This window comes from Poecilia reticulata, linkage group LG16, assembly GCF_000633615.1.
Source record: "Poecilia reticulata strain Guanapo linkage group LG16, Guppy_female_1.0+MT, whole genome shotgun sequence".
NCBI classification, from domain to species: Eukaryota; Metazoa; Chordata; class Actinopteri; order Cyprinodontiformes; family Poeciliidae; genus Poecilia; species Poecilia reticulata.
In genome coordinates this window covers 27,192,751-27,210,788 of record NC_024346.1, presented here as the reverse complement: position 1 = coordinate 27,210,788, position 18,038 = coordinate 27,192,751, and the positions used below count along the sequence as shown (strand labels likewise).

Below are 18,038 nucleotides of genomic sequence, written 5' to 3'. Positions count from 1 at the left end.
ACAACAACTTCCAATAAAATGTCAAGAAAAGAACAAAAAAATTTGCTACGACTCTTCTCATAACTTCATGAAGATCTGATGTAATGCATTCGCTCCAATGAGAGTAATCTGAGACGCAGCAGTAACAACTGGTATTCATATAGGAGAACGAAGCGTGTTATTGTGGCCTTTGATGCCAATTCAAAAGTCCTTCAGATCGTATTAAAGCTGCACCTGAGGACATTTCTTCAGATCAAACAAACGACGCAATGTTTCAAATGAGCGCTTTGGAAGAAAACGGAGCGCAACATTACCAACAAATCTACCAAAAACATAAGCTCGGCCTTTTCGTGTCTTTGCTGTTTTTGACCGGCGTCTGTTTCTGCGTCGCTCTTCATTTGAAACTTGAATGAATAATAGCGAGGTCGGACAGACTGAGTCCACACTGTGAAAGCAAAAAAAAAGCAATCTTACAAAGTATTTTTGGTCTAGTTTATAGTGTAAAAATTTTAGTATACTTGAAATGAGACAAGGCTAACTTACAAGTAACTTTTTAGGAAGACAGAGGAGCTTATTTTAACTCAATAATTCCTTAATATTCACAAACAAAAAAATACTTGTTCTATTGACAAATGGTTCCACTTTCAAGATGGAAAAAATATCTTGGTACAAGTGAAATAATCTGCCAATAGGAACTAGTAATTTTTCATCAATATCAAGGAATTATTGACTTAAAACAAGCTCTTATATCTGGCTGAAAAGTTATTTATAAAGTTAGTTATGTGCCATTTCAAGTGGTCCAGTTTCCAGAGATAAGAAGCAAATTTACTTAGTCAGACTTTGTGTTTTTGCAGTGTACTTGTCAATCTTGCAACATTTAAACTTTTTCCCCAAAGAGTATTCTTTCTTGAAAACATTTTAGAAACAAGAGTTAGGTGAGCATGTTTTCTCTCTATTCTTTTCCTCAACATTTTAAATTCAGGTTCATATATACAGTATACACACATGGTTATACATAGAGCTTCTCCAATGACAGACTGATGGAGCCTCTGTGCAGAAAGTTGTGTATCAGGACATCCTTCCTTTTCAGTTTTACTCATTTTAAATAACATTTGAACTGGTATTGGGCATCTTGTTTTCTGCCGTTTTTGTTTATGAATATTGTAAAAAGTTTACCGTTTTATTAATGCACAAATAATCCTGCACATTATGCATGTAAAAAAACTGCACAATATTGTAATATATTTTCTTTACCCTACAGTATTTATCAATCTAACTTTTTTAAAATACCTGTTTAACACTTATTTTTGTGTGTACCTACATATCTTGATGCTATTACACCTGAATTTTCCCACTGTGAAGGATTTTTCTACTCTAGTCTATGAAAAGGAATGCTTCTTCACAAGGTGCCCAGACATAACTTTTTGTTGCCATAAACACAATCCCGACATACTTCTACTTCTGGCTTAATATTCCACCAACCTTCCAATCAAAAATGGCAAAGCTCATTTAAACTTGTTTGTTTCCTGGTATTTACAGTGATTTTAAGCGTAGTTCAGGAATTTAGTCAAAGCTATTCAAGTAGCTCAATGTTAGCTGACTTTAACTAACTCAGAATTCCTTTTAATGCGTTTCGGATCGTCGTTTTGTGGGAACTACATCAACAGAACCAATGGAAGCGAGACATCCTCAGCATGATGCTGCCACCACCATGCTGGACAGTTGATTCACCGTGAAGTCAACTGGATCCATCAGTCTCCTCTGACCAGAAACGTTTTCATCCAGAAGGTTTTTCCTTTTCCGCCTGCAGTTTGAGTCGTGAACGTTTCAGTGTTGTACTGGGTTCTTTGTTTGCTTGTGATTTTCCCCCCGCCCTCTTTCTTTGTGGGTAACGTCTAAGTTCATGTTGCTGTTAAACTTACTCTCCATGTTGTCATGTTGGTGTCCCACCAGTTTCAAGTTCAAGATAAATTTGAGTCTCGGTGGTTTTTAGGCCAAGAGTGATTTTCCTGATCCTGACCATCAAAAAATGGTTTAGAACAGATCTGAGTCATACTAAATTAACAGTTTAGAGATATACTGGTGTAAATAAGACATTAAACCCCCATAGTCATAATTACATTAATGTTTATGTAAACTTTTGACCAGTGGGTCTTACCGTAGCTTGTGCATTATTTATGTCCCGTTTATTTCCTGTATAGGTTGCCAGGGGCTACTGGATCGCACTTTTGAAGTTTTCCTACAGTTTTCATTCAACTTCAAGTCATTAGTTTAAAACCAACCAACATGACTGACAGCAGCATAAAGGTCAGGACTCAAATCAGATCAGATCATAATCCAAAAAGGTTACGATTGCGTCATCCTTCGACTACGTCTTCATCCTGCAAACAAACGTGTTCAATTAAACCGACAGTTCTTCTTAACAGTAAATACCTCTGCCTCTCAAGAAAAATACAACCCGTTCTTGTTTTTTTTTGCCTGTTTTTTCCAGGTGTTCTGACATCCTCCCACATTATAGCAAACACATGTAGACCATAGTTATCCCAGAGACCAAACGCTAACAAGTGGACATAGAAAACAATAACTTAACGTCTTCTAAAAATAGAATTTTCTTTGATGCTGGATTTTTTTTCTTTAGGCCCATCATCTGACTGACCATTTATGTGCCTTCTTTGTAATAGTTTACGCATAATTTAGGATTTGTAAAAGTGCAGGATGCAGTTTTAGCAGTAAGTCAATATGATATCAAATGTGTCAGAATCCAAAAGCAACATTAAAGCATAAACTGACTTTAATGGACATAAAGGTACAGAAAAGATCCCTACCAAACCAAATCCAGTAACATCAGGGATGCACCGGTCCACTTTTTATCATCCTGATACTGATACTGTACTGAATTATCAATTTATTTGATAAATCTGCACCAGTACAGCATAATTAAATAAACCAATAGCTTCACAAGTTTGGTCAAACATGTAAAAACAACTTTAATTTGATCAGCCCATGAAATTAGGAGTAGAACAGCCAATGTGAAATAAATAAGAAACAAAGTGAACAACTTTCAAATGGTTCAGAAAGTAAAATTAGAGATTCTAAATATAATGTAGAAATAAATAAAGTATGACTTTGCTGAGAGTATAGAGCATGACGAAGCATAAAATCACAATGAATAGATCTGTCCTCATGGATCGGGCAGAATGTCATCGATACCCGATCTAGAATTTTGTTTCAATATCGTGACCGATGCCAATAATATTGGATCGGTGCGTCTCTAGGTAAAATTTTGATTCAGTCAGAGACTGGTCAAATAAATGAAAATGAAATATTTATTAAACAATATGTATTTATTAGTGAAAGCAGATGAATAATTGCCTTCTATAAAATGATCCTGTTCCACATCATTATTAATGTCTGCATTTTGATGTTCATTCAAACCAAACCAATACCGAAGCATTCTTTTAAAAACAGAACATAGATATTCATCCATATTTAAATGAACCACAGTCAGAGCAAAGTCAAGAGTTACTTGTGTTTCATTAAGTGAAAAAATAACATTTGCTAGAAGTTGTTGGTAATTATTCATGGCTGATACAAAGATGGGTGCATCTGCTGTTATCGCAGGTATTTGTACTGGATTAAAAAGAAAAAACAAAACAAAATAGGACTATTTCTGTGTGAAAATCTGCGTGATTAATGTGATCTTGGGACCAGATTGTAAAGGTCAACATGTATTTTTTTTTGCCCGGGTTTAAAAATGCCACGGAGCAATAAATTCAAACACAAACAACGAAGCCCAAATGTTGTGAACAAATCTATTCGTTTTATTTTGATCGAAAAGAACAGACTGTTTATGTTGATACACTTCATTTCATGTGAAACTAAACGGATCAGGAAAAAGATCTGGACACGTTACAGAGTAACAGCACACAAACAAGGCAGTTACATATTCAACCAGGTATTTCCCTGTCTATTAATAAATGTGTTATTCTATGCAACAGCTAAAACCTACATGTCTCCACTGTTGATTCGGTTGATCAAGTCTCTTCTCTGCAGTGTGGAGGTAAGGTAACAGGTTTTTAAAATGAGGAACAGAGTGCGGCATGAAGGCCATCCAGACTGTGCGCTTCTTATTGGATGGTCGACAAAGTGTTTCTTTTTTCTTTTTGTTTTTCCACCGCACTGTCCTGGCTGGAAGAATGAAGAGTAAAAGGCAGGGAGAGAGTGTGGAGTTCACGTCCACCAGAAGCTGGCCCTGGAGATGGAGAGGATGGAAGAAAAATAAAACCCCAAAAACGTCGGACTGGATTGAGCAGAGAAGTGAGGAAGAGAGGCGACATGTGGGATTCGATTAAAGGTTTAATAAAAGTGTCATTCTTTCTCATTAGCCAAGAGTTGAAAAGCTGTAACTCAGGATGAGTTCCTATGAAACCCAGAAAAGTTTCTCATCAGAAAGGATGCGGAGGATTCCAACACATGCATTTCTGACATCACTCCCCAGTGAAACGAGTAAATAAAATATAATAATTGGTGGCAGCTACACATGTTTGCTAAAACTGTTACTCTGTCATGACAGTATAACACAAAACAGATAGCATTAATAAAAAAAAACTACAGAACTACAGAGCTCGGTCAGAAACAACCAATCAGAGCCAAGATGGTCTTAGCGCTGCAAATCACGCTCGCTCTGCTATGCTGCAGCACCTTCTCGAAATGTAGAGAGAGTCCTGAATGCTAAAGCTAGTTAGCGTTTACACCGATGACGGCAGATAAACGGTTTTCCTGGAACCGTAAATAGTGTTTCCACTATTAGCAATGATAGTGCTGACAATGATGATTGACAGCAGTAAGACCCTCCTCCTGGCTCTGATTGGTGGTTGTTGACCGGGAGCGGTGCTTGATTTCTTCACAAACCATCTCATATTAGACTCTCATGACATAATGATAGTTCTAACAAATATGCAAGAAACTGATTAGTTTTTTACTAAAGTTACATACTTTAGCTTTAAATCCTTGGGTTTTGCATCTCAGGGCATAATAAAAACATCCCATCTGTATCAGGTTCTACCAGTACTCAAGTCTGAGCCCAGCTGATTCCATATCATCATTACTGCAGCACCTCGAATCAGCCCCAGTCGAATTATTGACAATTTTTTTTCCAGCAGCATGTTTAACAGGCGGTACGAGGCATTTATGTGAGCATTACATCCAAACATCTCTGCTTCGTTTTAGACGCAACATTGCAAATCTAAGTTGCTCTTCCTTCTTTCCAGGAAAAAAAATAATACAACTATTTCCTCCTGGCAAACCTTGCTCAAGTTTTTTTTTTTTTTTTTTTGCCGTGGACTTTAATATCCACCATGCTAACTGAAACCAGCAGAGCCCGACATGTACCTGTGCCATGTCTTTGTCATGTTTTTTTCAGCCATTCGCTGTGATGTCAACACCTGGAAAATCTGACAAGTTTCTTTAATGTCTTCTGCTGGTGAATCACCTCTGCTTGAAATTATGGACTTCAAATTGGTTGGAAAGGGTTTTACAACTTTTGTAAGATTCATGGAGAAAAGCAATTACTCCTCTGAGGTCATTGTTGATGTTGTTCCCTCTTGGTATTGAGTTAAAACACATCTTCGTGCTCCATAGCAACAAAGTCAACTTTTCAGGAGGCAGCTCCACTTGCTGGTGATTACAATTCAAAAATTTATTTTCCCTCTAAAATTGTACGAGCGTACTCAAGTCCCCCCATTTTTGTTCGCTTTTGATATAAATTATGACATAGTGGAATCTGAAGTGAGCTTTAGCACAACTGAGGTTAGATTTCAGCTGTTCTATCATGCGATGTGTAAAACTGAAATCGAAAGGCAACATACGTCCTTCTCATCACATTTGAATGTAAAATGTGATGAGACATTTTACATTCAAAAATGTCTCATCACATTTTTGAATGTAAAATGTTTTTTACATTCAAAAAAGAGCTTTTTTGAATGTAAAAAGCTCTTTTTCACTTGTATTAAAGTGAATAAGAGCCTGTAGGAGGAAGGTAAATGTTCTGATGATGGTTCTGTTTCAGGTTGGGATGCACCAATATGGAAATCTGGGCCGATCGTGTCTCTGATGCTCATCGATACTGTAAACCTGTTGACATCATGAAAAAACAACCAATCAGAACCAGGAGGAAGGTCTTAGCGCCGTCGATCTCTCTCGGGACAATTAGCATTTTTAACCACTGAGTTAAATATTTGTTTGTATTCATTGGTTGGTTTATTTATTGTTTGCCTTTTGTAGTCATGCTGGCACCTATATGGCTTTGATCGATACGTTTTGAGTTTCTAACCTCCACTGGTTGCAGCAGTGGAGTTCAGTGCCACACCCCCTGGCTGAGTATTAATTCACTCAATTAGTCAAGTTTATTTATGTAGCACATTTCAGCAACAAGGCACTTCAAAGTGCTTTACATCACAAAAAACAAAGATAAAAAGTCATGAAAACATCATGCAGTCACTAATTGAGAAACCAGTGAAACGTAACATTTTATCGAGTACCATAATCAAAATCATTAAATATATGGGTCAATGTTGCATCGTTTACGGCTCGAAAGCAACTCTAAACAGGTGGGCTTTTAGTCTAGATTTAAAGGAACTCAGTGTTTTGGCTGTTTTGCAGTTTTCTGGAAGTTTGTTCCAGATTTGTGGTGCATAAGCTGAATGCTGCTTCTCCACGTTTGGTCCTGGCGCTGGGGATGCAGAGCAGAACCAGAACCAGAACCAGAGGACCTCAGAGGTCTTCTGGTTAAAGATCAGCAACAGCAGGTCCTTAAAGTATTTTGGTGCCAATCTGTTCAGTGATTTATAAACAAACACAAGTTTTTTTGAAAGTCTATTCTCTGAGTTAGTGCAAGGTCTTTAGAAGTGTTGCTGTTTTTATTGCAACTTATTGTAAAATAATTTGTCCATTGGAAAGATTGGAATCTGAATGATGTAAAAAAAAATAAATAAAATAATAGTAATAGTAATAATGATTTATTTACTGGACCAGTACCAATATACTAAAGATTGCCTAGTTTTGAGTTCTTAGTAATTATATTTTTGCAAAGAAAAAACAAAACAAAACAAGCTAACACACGTTAATTGCAAAAAGACTTTAAACATATAAAAAATGTCTCTCTTCTATCAATTTAGTTCAAAAGGAGCCATTGGATGTTTGTACCTGACAGGGCTTTAGTAGTTGATCATCCTCTTGATTGCATCGAAGCACTTCCACTTGTCTGGGATGTAGAAGGGCTCAAAGATGTGCGGGAAGGGGGTGTCGTACCCGCAGACCCTGGCTATAGGAGCCTCCAGGTTAAGGAAGCACTCCTCCTGCAAAGGAAAAAACAAAACAAAAAAAAACAGTTGCTGTTGGTTCAAAACAACCCATCTAATCCCACAGTTTTGGCTCATTACATAAATACATGGCACAAACTGTTAGAACTGGTTTGTCAGAGCAAATTAAAAAAGGACAAATCCATAACTTTGATTTATGCGACGCATACCAAGATGGCTTTGACACTGTCGGTAATTACAAGCAGACACATGCCTGCACAAGAGGTTCAAATAGTGCAAGTGAAAGCTTAACAACAATAAAATCCTAATGCGGTAGTCTGGAACAGATGTGATGGTTGCGCTGGAAGCTTTGGCTTAGAAGAAGAAGGAGGAGGAGGAGGAGGAGGAGGAGGAGGAGGAGAAGCAGAACCTGAAGGAAGCGACCGGAGCCGATGCTGCGCCTCTCCAAACCTCTGAGCTGAGTGAGTACGGGGGGCTGCTATAGCGCAAAGCAGAGTGCGCTGGGAGCTGAGGAGGAGGAGGAGGAGGAGGAGGAGGAGGAGGAGAAGCAGCTTGGGTGCAGAAGGCGAAAACAAAACAAAATGTGGCGAGGAACTTTGCTCCTTTTAAACCATTTTTAGCCTAAATCTGATGATTTTTGTGTTTTAATAAAATTGGTTGGTGGATTTTAAAACAGCTGGGAGTGGAGTAGAGAAAAACGGTGTTAACCAATCTGGCTTGATTAAGTTATTTGGACAGTCTCTCTCTCTCTCTCTCTCTCTCTCTCTCTCTCTCTCCGTCTCTCTCTCTCAAAAAAAAATTACCATCAATCTTTGATTTGTGGGAAGTAACCTTTCCCAACTGTCAATTTAGCTAATTAAAGACACTTTCTTATGCCGATATACACCATCAACATGAAGCATAAAGCACTTAGAATCTGGGCAACGTGCAGAATGTCTGTTTTATTGTTCAGAAATACTTAGGATCAAATGGAGGGTTCCTCAAAGTGGGACAATACTCAGGATGTCTATGCATTATTTTGTAAATTATAATTTAATGCAAAGTTGGCATTTTTAATGGACTTTCAATGCAACTTTTTGAGCAACTTTGCATTAAAAGTGTCATTATTTACCGAATGACACTTCATAAAGACTTCTTCATGTTCATGACAGATGTTATGTCATGTTTATGACAGTGTCATGTCAGTCTTATGCACACCCCTTCAAATAAAGTGTTACCAACTATTCTTCTCTTTCCAACAAAAATGTTGTAAATTGGACAACACCCCCTCCAGAGGGCAATTAGATAGAGGCCGTTTAGATCAAACCGAGCAAATGACCCGCGATGAAAGCTCATGACTGATTGACCGACTGCGTCACAAGCGACGAATCCGCACGCCGACAGTCACGCTTGTAGATATTTGACAAGGCAGGACATGTTCACTGCATCCAAAGCTTTTCATTTCCAATAAAACATCTGACAGAATCCTGAGTAATGTCACATTTAATGAGGGGAATGTCTGTGTTTTCAATTTTTGCAAGTCACAAAAAAAGAAAGGAAAAAAAAATTGGGAGAAACAACCGTGGGTGTTTTTCCTTTTGTTTCGTTTGCCTCGTCTTTTTTCCATTAAAAAATTTATTCTGAGAACAGACAAACATGCGAAACCATATTACATGTTTGCACATCATCCAACTTTTCTTCTAGGAAAAGGTCGAGCTAATTACAAAGCTAATTCCAACTTTTAAGTAAAGGATTTGCTGTAAACTTAAATTTTCATGCTATATTGTTCTCCTCGGAGCCAAGGTTCAATATGCCTCTATGAAATACATTTAAAAAGTCACCAAGTCACTGAAGAAAGCAAGAAAAGTAGCTCTGAGATGTGATGCATGGACATGCATTGCAAAAAACAGTTTTCAATCATATTTGCTCATTTTATCACCAATATGTACAAGCTATTAGCATGTATGCTTTGAGTAAGAATCACATTTATGCAAACATATCTTCGCTGTATAAGATGTAGGATGGAAACTGTGGCTTTGCTAATAAGGATTTGATTTTAGTTACTGATGAAGTCAAAGATCTTGGACTTTCCATTTCATCTTTTCCAAGTGTTCTCCAAGGCCAGCCGTTTGATAGTTCAAGATGTGTAGAAACGATAATTGACACGTCGATAATTGCCGTGTGCTTGAATCACGGCTCTAAATCGTAATCGAATCCAGTTGCTAAGTGCATGAAGATTCCCACTTTTATTTGACTGTCGACCGTTTGATTCCCTCTTTGTCTCACTGAAACAATCTGACGAAACCGTCAACTCTAAACATGTTTGCAACGAAAATAATCAGCAATAAATAAATAAAATAAAACAGATGTCTTCCCAGAACCAAATTATCTCCAAAAGAAACCATTAACAGCAGAAAGGCTGTGCACTAGCAGTGTTCTTACATGGTAAACAGTCTGTAAATCTATCAAATACAAGATTGATATATCTGAAACATTTACATACAATTTATGATATTCATATGCTTATTTGACTAAATAGGGGAGCAACATTTTTATGGAAGTTGTCTTAAATGGCCAGAAGAACCTACAATTACTCAGGACACAAACACTGGACCGGATCTACCTATAAAATATTCTGTTTTCAAAACTTATAGAAATAAACAGTGACAACCCACAGCACATACCGTTGCTCTTCATCATTTATTTTAAACCCTCTAAAGTTGATTGATCTATATACTTATCGCATGTGAGCACTCCAAACCAAATTCCTTGTTTCTGCGCAGCGTCTCGGCCAATAAAGCTGATTCTAATTCTGCAGCTGACTAATTTGTCAGGATAATTACTGAGCTGGTGTAGAGAGAATGAAGAATTGCCACCGATCCTCCTGAATGCCTCTATCGGACTCATTTCATCTGGTTCGGTTTGGCTTGTAGGGCTGGACCTCAGGACACGCAGCACGCTCCACCCAGCTAATTTAATCTCATCAGCTTTAATGAACATGACGATACTAGTCCAACAAATCCTCCCTCACCCCCCCTCATGTTCTCCGCTGCTACTTTTGCCTTCCTCTTAGACTGCAGAGCGTTTTCATGTGCTGACAAATGTCCACGTCCTTGAGGGTTTGTGATTGGTGTTTAAAGACCGCTCTTTATTCAGTGAGTCAGTTTGAGTGATTTTTGTATTATGGGGAAAAAAAATACAGTTGTTAAATACAGAAAATCCAGACTAGAAATAATTCAGGCGCCCCTTCTAACCCCTGTACGTCGACTATAGTGAATAACGTGTTTTCTGGATTATAAGGCGCACTGTCAATGAATGGTCTATGTTCGATCTTTTATCATCCGGACTGTAAGGCGCATTAAGCAAAACAAAACTGTCAAATAAGTCAAGACAGTCAAAACACAGTAGACGTATTACTCCGCAACACTCCTGGTAGCCGTAATGTAACTAAAACATTTTGACAAAGCGCCGTGAGAGCCTGTTACCACACAAAATCAATAGGTCACAATAAGCAAAACCAGAATTAATCCATATTAATTCTCTAGAGGGGGCTGTTTTACTTCAGAACAATGTATAAAGTCACTGTCATTTTTTGGTCAAATTCAAGTGCGCCTTTTAGTCTGGAAAATACGGTCCAGGGCAAATACGGTACCTACTTTTTGTGCCACTGTTTTTTCTGGTATGCTATTTAGAAGTGCTGTCAATTGTCCAGATTTTGAACAGATAAAACTAAAGAGAAGAGGCTTTGAAGCTTATGAATCTGATGTAATAATCCTATATTAAGCAGCATTTAATAAGAGTGCTACAGCAAGTGTTCAATGGACGAACCTCAATGTAATATCTGTGAACCTAGCAAACTTTCTCAGAAGTGAACAGGCATGCACTCGAAAAGCTTTTTGTTCATGCAAACCTGCTGCTACCGTAACATTTTGTCATGCTGGGTCTTGCTTTTTCTTAGAATATACATCTAATTATCAATTTAAGAGCATGAAAGAGCTTTTGTGTTGGGTTTGTTTGGAGGATTTTAACAGATGGAAGTAAAACTGAAAAAAAAAAAAAAGTTGAATATTATTTTATTGGTGAAGATGTTGCTGTGAAAGCTAGCCTATGACGAGTCAACAACCAATTCTCTGCATGCAGACAAACAGTCAGACTGTACTGTAGACTCTGCTCTTTAGTCTGGATGAGATCTGTAATCTCCTTTAAATAAATTTACTGGAAGTGGGAGGAAAATACAGTAGTCTGACTGTCTGCCACCAAAACTGGACAGGGAACGGCCACACAACTCAGATTTCATTCAAATCATTGTTTAGCTTTGAGGAAGTGCATCATTATATGTAATATAGTTAAATGTCAGAATAAAAATATGTTAACATGGGAGCAGCAAAAAAAATAAATAAAAAAAATTGTGTCCTCCAGCGGCAAAGGATTTTTAAAAATACTTTCCAGCGCGGACGGAGCTTTGCACTGATCACATTGTGTCTGATTGTCAGAAACACCCACAGAGACGGCAAAGTTCCTACAGCCACTTCTATACGAGTTCATGTGGGTTGACCGGGGCTCACACAAACTGGTAGCAGGTCACATGTCGTTTAAGCTGTCCATATTCTAATTAGCTCTAGGTGCAAACTTGTGGGAGGGTATTAATTGAAAGTCTAGTTTTCTGCTCAGAAATCCCATTCCTGTGAAATAAGCTTGAAAAGCATGAAGAATTCAGATTTTCCACTGTGTCAAGAATGCAGCTTTAAAGTATGTTTTCCTGGTTGGGTCAGAGCCTTAATGGGGCTGTTAGTGCAGTTAGTCTCTCAGTGTTTCAGCTGAAAATGTACCTCAAGGCAATTGCTGTGGAAAAATGGCAATAACTGCTTTTGGTATATCTGAAATTGTATTTTGATCAGACAGAAAAGCATGGACTTGTGTTGTTATTGTGAGTGTAGGCTTTAGTCTTTCAAGGTAGCAGTGATACATCCCCCATACCGTCTTACCTGCAGCATCACACTAATACACTGTATACAAATTAGTTTTTCGAGGGACTTTGGGGTGCATTCACACAGTTTAATCCGTTTGTCTAGAAATTGTTTGGGGAGGTGTATATGAGCAATCAAACTCTGATTCAGAGCAAAAAAGCAAACTCTGGTCCGCCTAAAAACCTTGGTCTCAGTTTGCTTGATACAAGCGGACCAGAGACTGCTCTAAAAGCAGGAAGTGGACTGCAGCACAAGGCATTCTGGGTAAATACAAAAAAACCAAATGTGAGAATCTAGCACTAGAGGGAGAAATGATTCATGGTGTTTTACCAACGACAAAAGACAAAACCTACAGCTACGTCTCTGTTTTACATTTTGTGAAGAAGTAAGATGCGCTCAGTGTCGTCTCTAGAGGTTTTCGTGTCTTTTCCTTCAGTGGTTCTTGATGCAGCGCCACCACAGGCGAGGAGGTGAACCGGTTTTTCCAAAGCGTTTGGTTCTTTTACTCGGTGTAGTGTGAAAGCGAACCGCACCAGTTGAAAATGTAACAAATGTTGCAATTTTTGGTCCCCAATTGGAGTCTTCCAGGCTATCAGCTGTGAAAACACTCAAACATTTTGTGAAGAGAACAACAGGTTGAGGAGCAACAGTGACATTTACAGCGAGGCAAAAGACTCTGATTCAGAATATATGGAAGATAATGTTGGGGGGTCTTCATTCTCACCACATGCTGTGGTAAAATGTAGATCGTAGTCTTTGAACACAGAGCGTTACAGAAACTCCTGAGTGACAGGATGAATGTTGGATTTAGTTAGCTTCAATAACATTGGCGCAATGGGGAGCCAAACCAATGAGTCTACAAAGTACTCCAAGACCCCGCCCCCTATTAAGACAATGCTGCTTGATCAATTGTGATGCAACATTACATTTATCAGGTAAAAAACATGTAACACTATGATTATTTTTTCTATATAATTCTAAAAAACAAAACAAAAATGGCATTCACAGCAAATTAAAACTAGAAAGGAAACAGCATTGTGTGGAGTTGGGTTATTTGTTGATATAGTTTGGCATCATAAATATAAAACAATTACTGGTACTAAGTTGATGTTCCAGGCTGCTGGGGATAGTTGTAAGTTTCCATTTCAGGGAAAAGGAAAACAAAACAAACAAAAAAAACACCACCAGCTCATTGTGGGTGATATGCTGGCACATCACTTTTGCTTTGAGGAGTTCAATCATTACTCAATAAATAAAGAGGATTTGTCCCCCATAAAAACAACAAACCTAACCAATTAAAAGAAATTAGCTGGTAAAACAGTTAAAATGACACATATGTGCAGCTGCAGCAACAACATACAACAAGAAAAACGTCACGCCATTGTTGCACCAATTACTATCTTCTGATAGTGTCATTATGTCGAAATGACACTATTGGAATATCTCTTGTAGAGGGGCAGTATTAAGTATATTCCAGACACAAAGCACAGTCAAGTCACTATGCTACTCTTAGCTGTAATAAAAAATGCTATATGTATATATATATATATATATATATATATATATATATATATATCAAACATGACTTAAAAGAAATTTGACTTCTCAATTTAACGTCTTGAATTTGGCTCTCAGTCTCTTTAAGAAGATTTCGCTCTTTTGGGAAAGAGCAAAAACCCTATACTCTAATTTAATACCGAAAAATACATATAAAAATTTTTTTGTTTCAATTTGGGATATGCGTGTGTGTGCGGGTGTGTGTGTGTCATTCAGTTCACAGGAAATGCATGTGCTGTGAGGTCTACAGTTGAGAGGACACACCACCAGCAGCAACAATGTTTCAGCTTAAATATGGTGAAAGTTCACCACTATGGTAAATATGTGAATTTCCATTCAGCGGCTGCATTCTTCAAAAGTTGATCATGTCTCAGCCGCATGACAAATGCTGACCCAATTTGAAAACTCCTCCAAATGCAGCCTTCAAATCAGTCCTTCATTTTAGGCAAAAGATGGAAGCACCTGGTGCATCTATTGTGGCCAAATATATCCCATAATTCCTTCCTGTCTGAGTGTGTCAACTATCAGTAGACTGTGGATAAATACAAGCAGAAGACTGTAAATCAAATGTAGTTTAAAACAGTACAAATGTTAAGTATTACGAATATTGGACACAAATAAGTGTTTCTGGCCATTTTAAACAAAGTAATCTAACATTTTTTGATAGAAATGTCACCATAAAAACATTTCTAGCAGACAATATCCCAACCTTCCTATATTAATGTTCCAACTGTTTTTCTCAGTCTCTCTTTCTTGTTTTTAACCCAAGAGATCCAAGACATTTATCCACTCAACTGAGACAACTGATGATATCACCGTTGACCATTATGAGCTGCCATATGTGATTGAAATAACTGCTTTGTCACTGTAGCTGCGTTTCTTTTACACCTGTGCGCAGATTCCAATATTCCTCTAATGTCGAAATATTGTGGAAAAATAGAATTCCACAATTGCGGTGTTTCCATTAAATAAGAAATGCAATTAAAATCACATGTGAATAAGATTGTCGATGCAACAAATCAGTAAAAAAACGTACAGAGCCGTCATCCTCCTACCACTTCCTGTCGTCTTCTTAGTCTTTTGCACCAGTAGTAATGTTTGGTTGCTGATGAAGTGACTTTTGTGATGGGAATCAAAAGCATCTCCTTTGCAGCCATTTTTTTTCTTTTTTCTTGGCATTTGTTCCTAGTCCAACACACTTGAATTAAATGGTGAAACTGTCTCCCCAGCATACAGTCAAATTCTTCGGAGCTCTGCTGATGAGCTAATATTGGAGCCAGGTGTGCGGAAGCAGAGACATCTAAAAGTTGAAGCACTCTGGCCCTCAAGGCAGTTTGAGACCACTGGCTTAAAGAATAATAACATCATTAAATAACCTTTTTAGGGGTTGCTAGGGAGCACTAAATGGTACAATGGAGCTTACAAAGTGGAAGAAAAAACTGGCAAGTTTTAATGGCTTACAGGGATGCCAGAGAGATCCCACTTCAGATGTTTTCTGCATCAGTTTCTAGAGAGGAGCAGACTTCATCTGCTCCAAAGGAAATTCGGTCATTCAACCAAATTTCCTTTGGTTGAACGACGGGGCATCTGGTTGTGCCGGGGTGTCCAACTGGAGATGTTGCAGGTGGCATTCCTCTAATCGTCAGAGGGCGATGATTAGATCTTTCAAGAGCACAACACTGTAGTTCACAACACCTCTTCCTGGAATAATGTACTCTTTTGGACCATCCTACATGTTCCCTTGATCTAAATCCCCCTAAATCCTTTTGGGGATTGATGGCAAAGACGGTTTACAAAAATCAGAAGTCAGTTTCAAATCGTGGATTGCCTTCGTGAAGCCAAGCATCTTCACCAAATGGAGAACTCTCCCTTCTGGAAACTCTCCCTCTAGCTTGCTTTAATGAATTTTTGAAGTGAAGTTATTCGATACTTTCCGTTGTGTTCAAATTACTACTTAGAAGCTGATTATGACCCAACGCCTCGAAATGCAAATACTTGGAACTTTTTCTCCAGTCTTAAGATTTCCTCACAAGTGGCTTATTAAATGCCCCGTTAAACAGCAGTGTTACATTCTGTTCCACCGATGCCTGTCCGTCAACAGAGTTCGCCGTGGCTTATTGGTAGTCGTCTTGCTTCGGGGTCTCCACCTCCAACCCCAGGAGGGTGCTTCTTACAGTCTGAAAACCAAAGCTCTGAGGCAAACACTGAGAAGCTATTTGAGTTTTATTTGGAAGTTGGACTTTTATGGGCAAAACCATGGCCAATTAACAAGACCAGTACCCCTTTGAAGGCCATCTTTCACCCCTGGGAGCTTAAGATGCCAATAAAATTTCCTCCTCTCAACACAAGCATGCTTGCACACTCTGCCAGAGATAAAGTCACACACAGACAGCAGGCACTCACCTGTACAGTAGAGCTGATTTCAGCAGCAAATCCTCCTGTGACTGGCGCCTCGTGACTGATGAGCAAACGTCCAGTTTTCACCACCGACTGAAAGACATGGACAAGTGAGAAGTTCAACACAGAACTCTATCGAGAAGGAATAAAAACTTTGTCTGATTATGGGTGTTATTTAGCACTGAATGTTAGCTCGACTGGCCCAGACTGTTGGCTGGCTTATCAAACATTCAGATATTCAGCTTGAGTCAATCAAAGAGCTACCAGGTCTTTCTGTCCATTTTGCTGTGAACACTTAACTGAGTTAAGGAGACTAAAAGTTTTCTGTATCAAACTGTATTCTTTGCAGAATATCAAGAAATGTCTGTCCATTCATGCTGTGATAAAGAAAAAGCAAGACTTTCAACAGATAACAGGAAGGGTAAATGGAGTACAGCTCAGTTTTTTACTGTTTTAGCTTTAATCATAAAACATGCTGGCATGTAAAAAATAAAACATAACATAAAACATGTTGGCAATTATTTGTAAATCCCAGACTCAAGGAAAAGAAAGTAAGAACATTGTACGTTCTGGTTCATCTACAAAAAATTGGAATCACCCAAAATTTTTATTAGTAGACCAAAACTAACCATTAGTAGACTAAAACCAAAACTATTTAAAGCTAGTCTATTAGTAGACTAGCTTTAAATAGTTTTAGTAGACCAATATATTTCCACTCTGTTGAGTTATGAGTGGAAACCGCCAAATCGGCACAGATTACCTTAATTTAGGAAGACTGGCCCATACTTGCATGTGAAACTGATTTTATTTACCTCTGCAAAAGGTCTGAAAATCAAACCTGCCCACCTTCATATCTGAACGTGCGTGGTTAATAATAGTCACCCCCACTGTTGCAAATGTAAAGACTTTATTGCTATATTTATATACTTTTCAGACAAAAAAATGGTATTGGCCAAAAACAGAATAGGCAGGTAAAAGTTTATAAAGATTGGTGAATGGCCAGAAAACTGCAATCGGTGCACGTCTACTTATGGCTTTTAGAGATTTTCTGTAGTAGTGCTCATAGCTGGATGTGTCACTCTTCTGCCAGTACTCGGATGTTAACATGTGGAAGTTGTTCCCACGCTTCTCTCAGTGGGATTCTACATCTGTCCACTTCCCTCAGGGGGCATTTGCATTGTGCTGAGTATTTGACTGCATGCAGAAACTGAACATGACAACCTGATGATCTGAACGGCTGATTTAGGCTGGTACAGGGCCAACTGGACAATCATGGACATAAGAGGTCTCCACCTCCCAGGCATTTGTATATGGGTTTTCTGCAACCTGACATTACTGCAGAGGGATGCCTCCGCCCCACCCGTTATCTACCGCAGCATAAAACCAATACTATACTATAATCTTATCCAGTGGCCACTTGACCAAGCCAAAGCTATGTCTGTTCTCTGCAGCTTCAGCAAACTTTTGCGTCTCCTCTACCCAGCTGGACTAGCTCGTTTTATTTCAGCAATAAACTGTGGAAACACCTTTAAAACAACACAATATTACCAAGTTGATTGTAACATGGTGTACTATTTAGAGAATCACAAGATTTGGTAAGGTTTAATGGGAAACTTCAGAAAAGTGTGGATGGGCAACAACTTGACCAACCAAGTGCCTTTTATATTGAAATAAAAACTTAAACAATACAGATCCATTTTAAGTCAGATGGGCAACCACTGCATACTTCTCCATCCCTCAGAGCCACAAACCAAACTGCAACTATATGACCTGCTGAAAACAGGCGTCACATATAGAAATTAAGTGACTCCTTTACACGCACGCACACGCACGCACGCAC

At 38.4% G+C, this 18,038-nt stretch overlaps 1 protein-coding gene across 2 annotated transcripts in view; it reads right to left on the bottom strand.

The window, feature by feature from the left end:
* Window positions 1–3,777: 3,777 nt before the first annotated feature.
* Window positions 3,778–18,038, bottom strand: part of bckdhb (branched chain keto acid dehydrogenase E1 subunit beta) — a 53,569-nt gene continuing 39,308 nt past the window's right edge. Inside the window, exons 9-11 of one of the 2 annotated variants that reach the window (XM_008431929.2) lie at window positions 16,205–16,291; window positions 7,183–7,334; window positions 3,778–4,231 (exon numbers count right to left, since the gene is read on the bottom strand). In XM_008431929.2, coding sequence (XP_008430151.1) covers window positions 7,194–7,334; window positions 16,205–16,291 — 228 coding nt within the window. In that variant the 3' untranslated portion in view covers window positions 3,778–4,231; window positions 7,183–7,193. The other variant, XM_008431930.2, reaches the window with a different exon arrangement.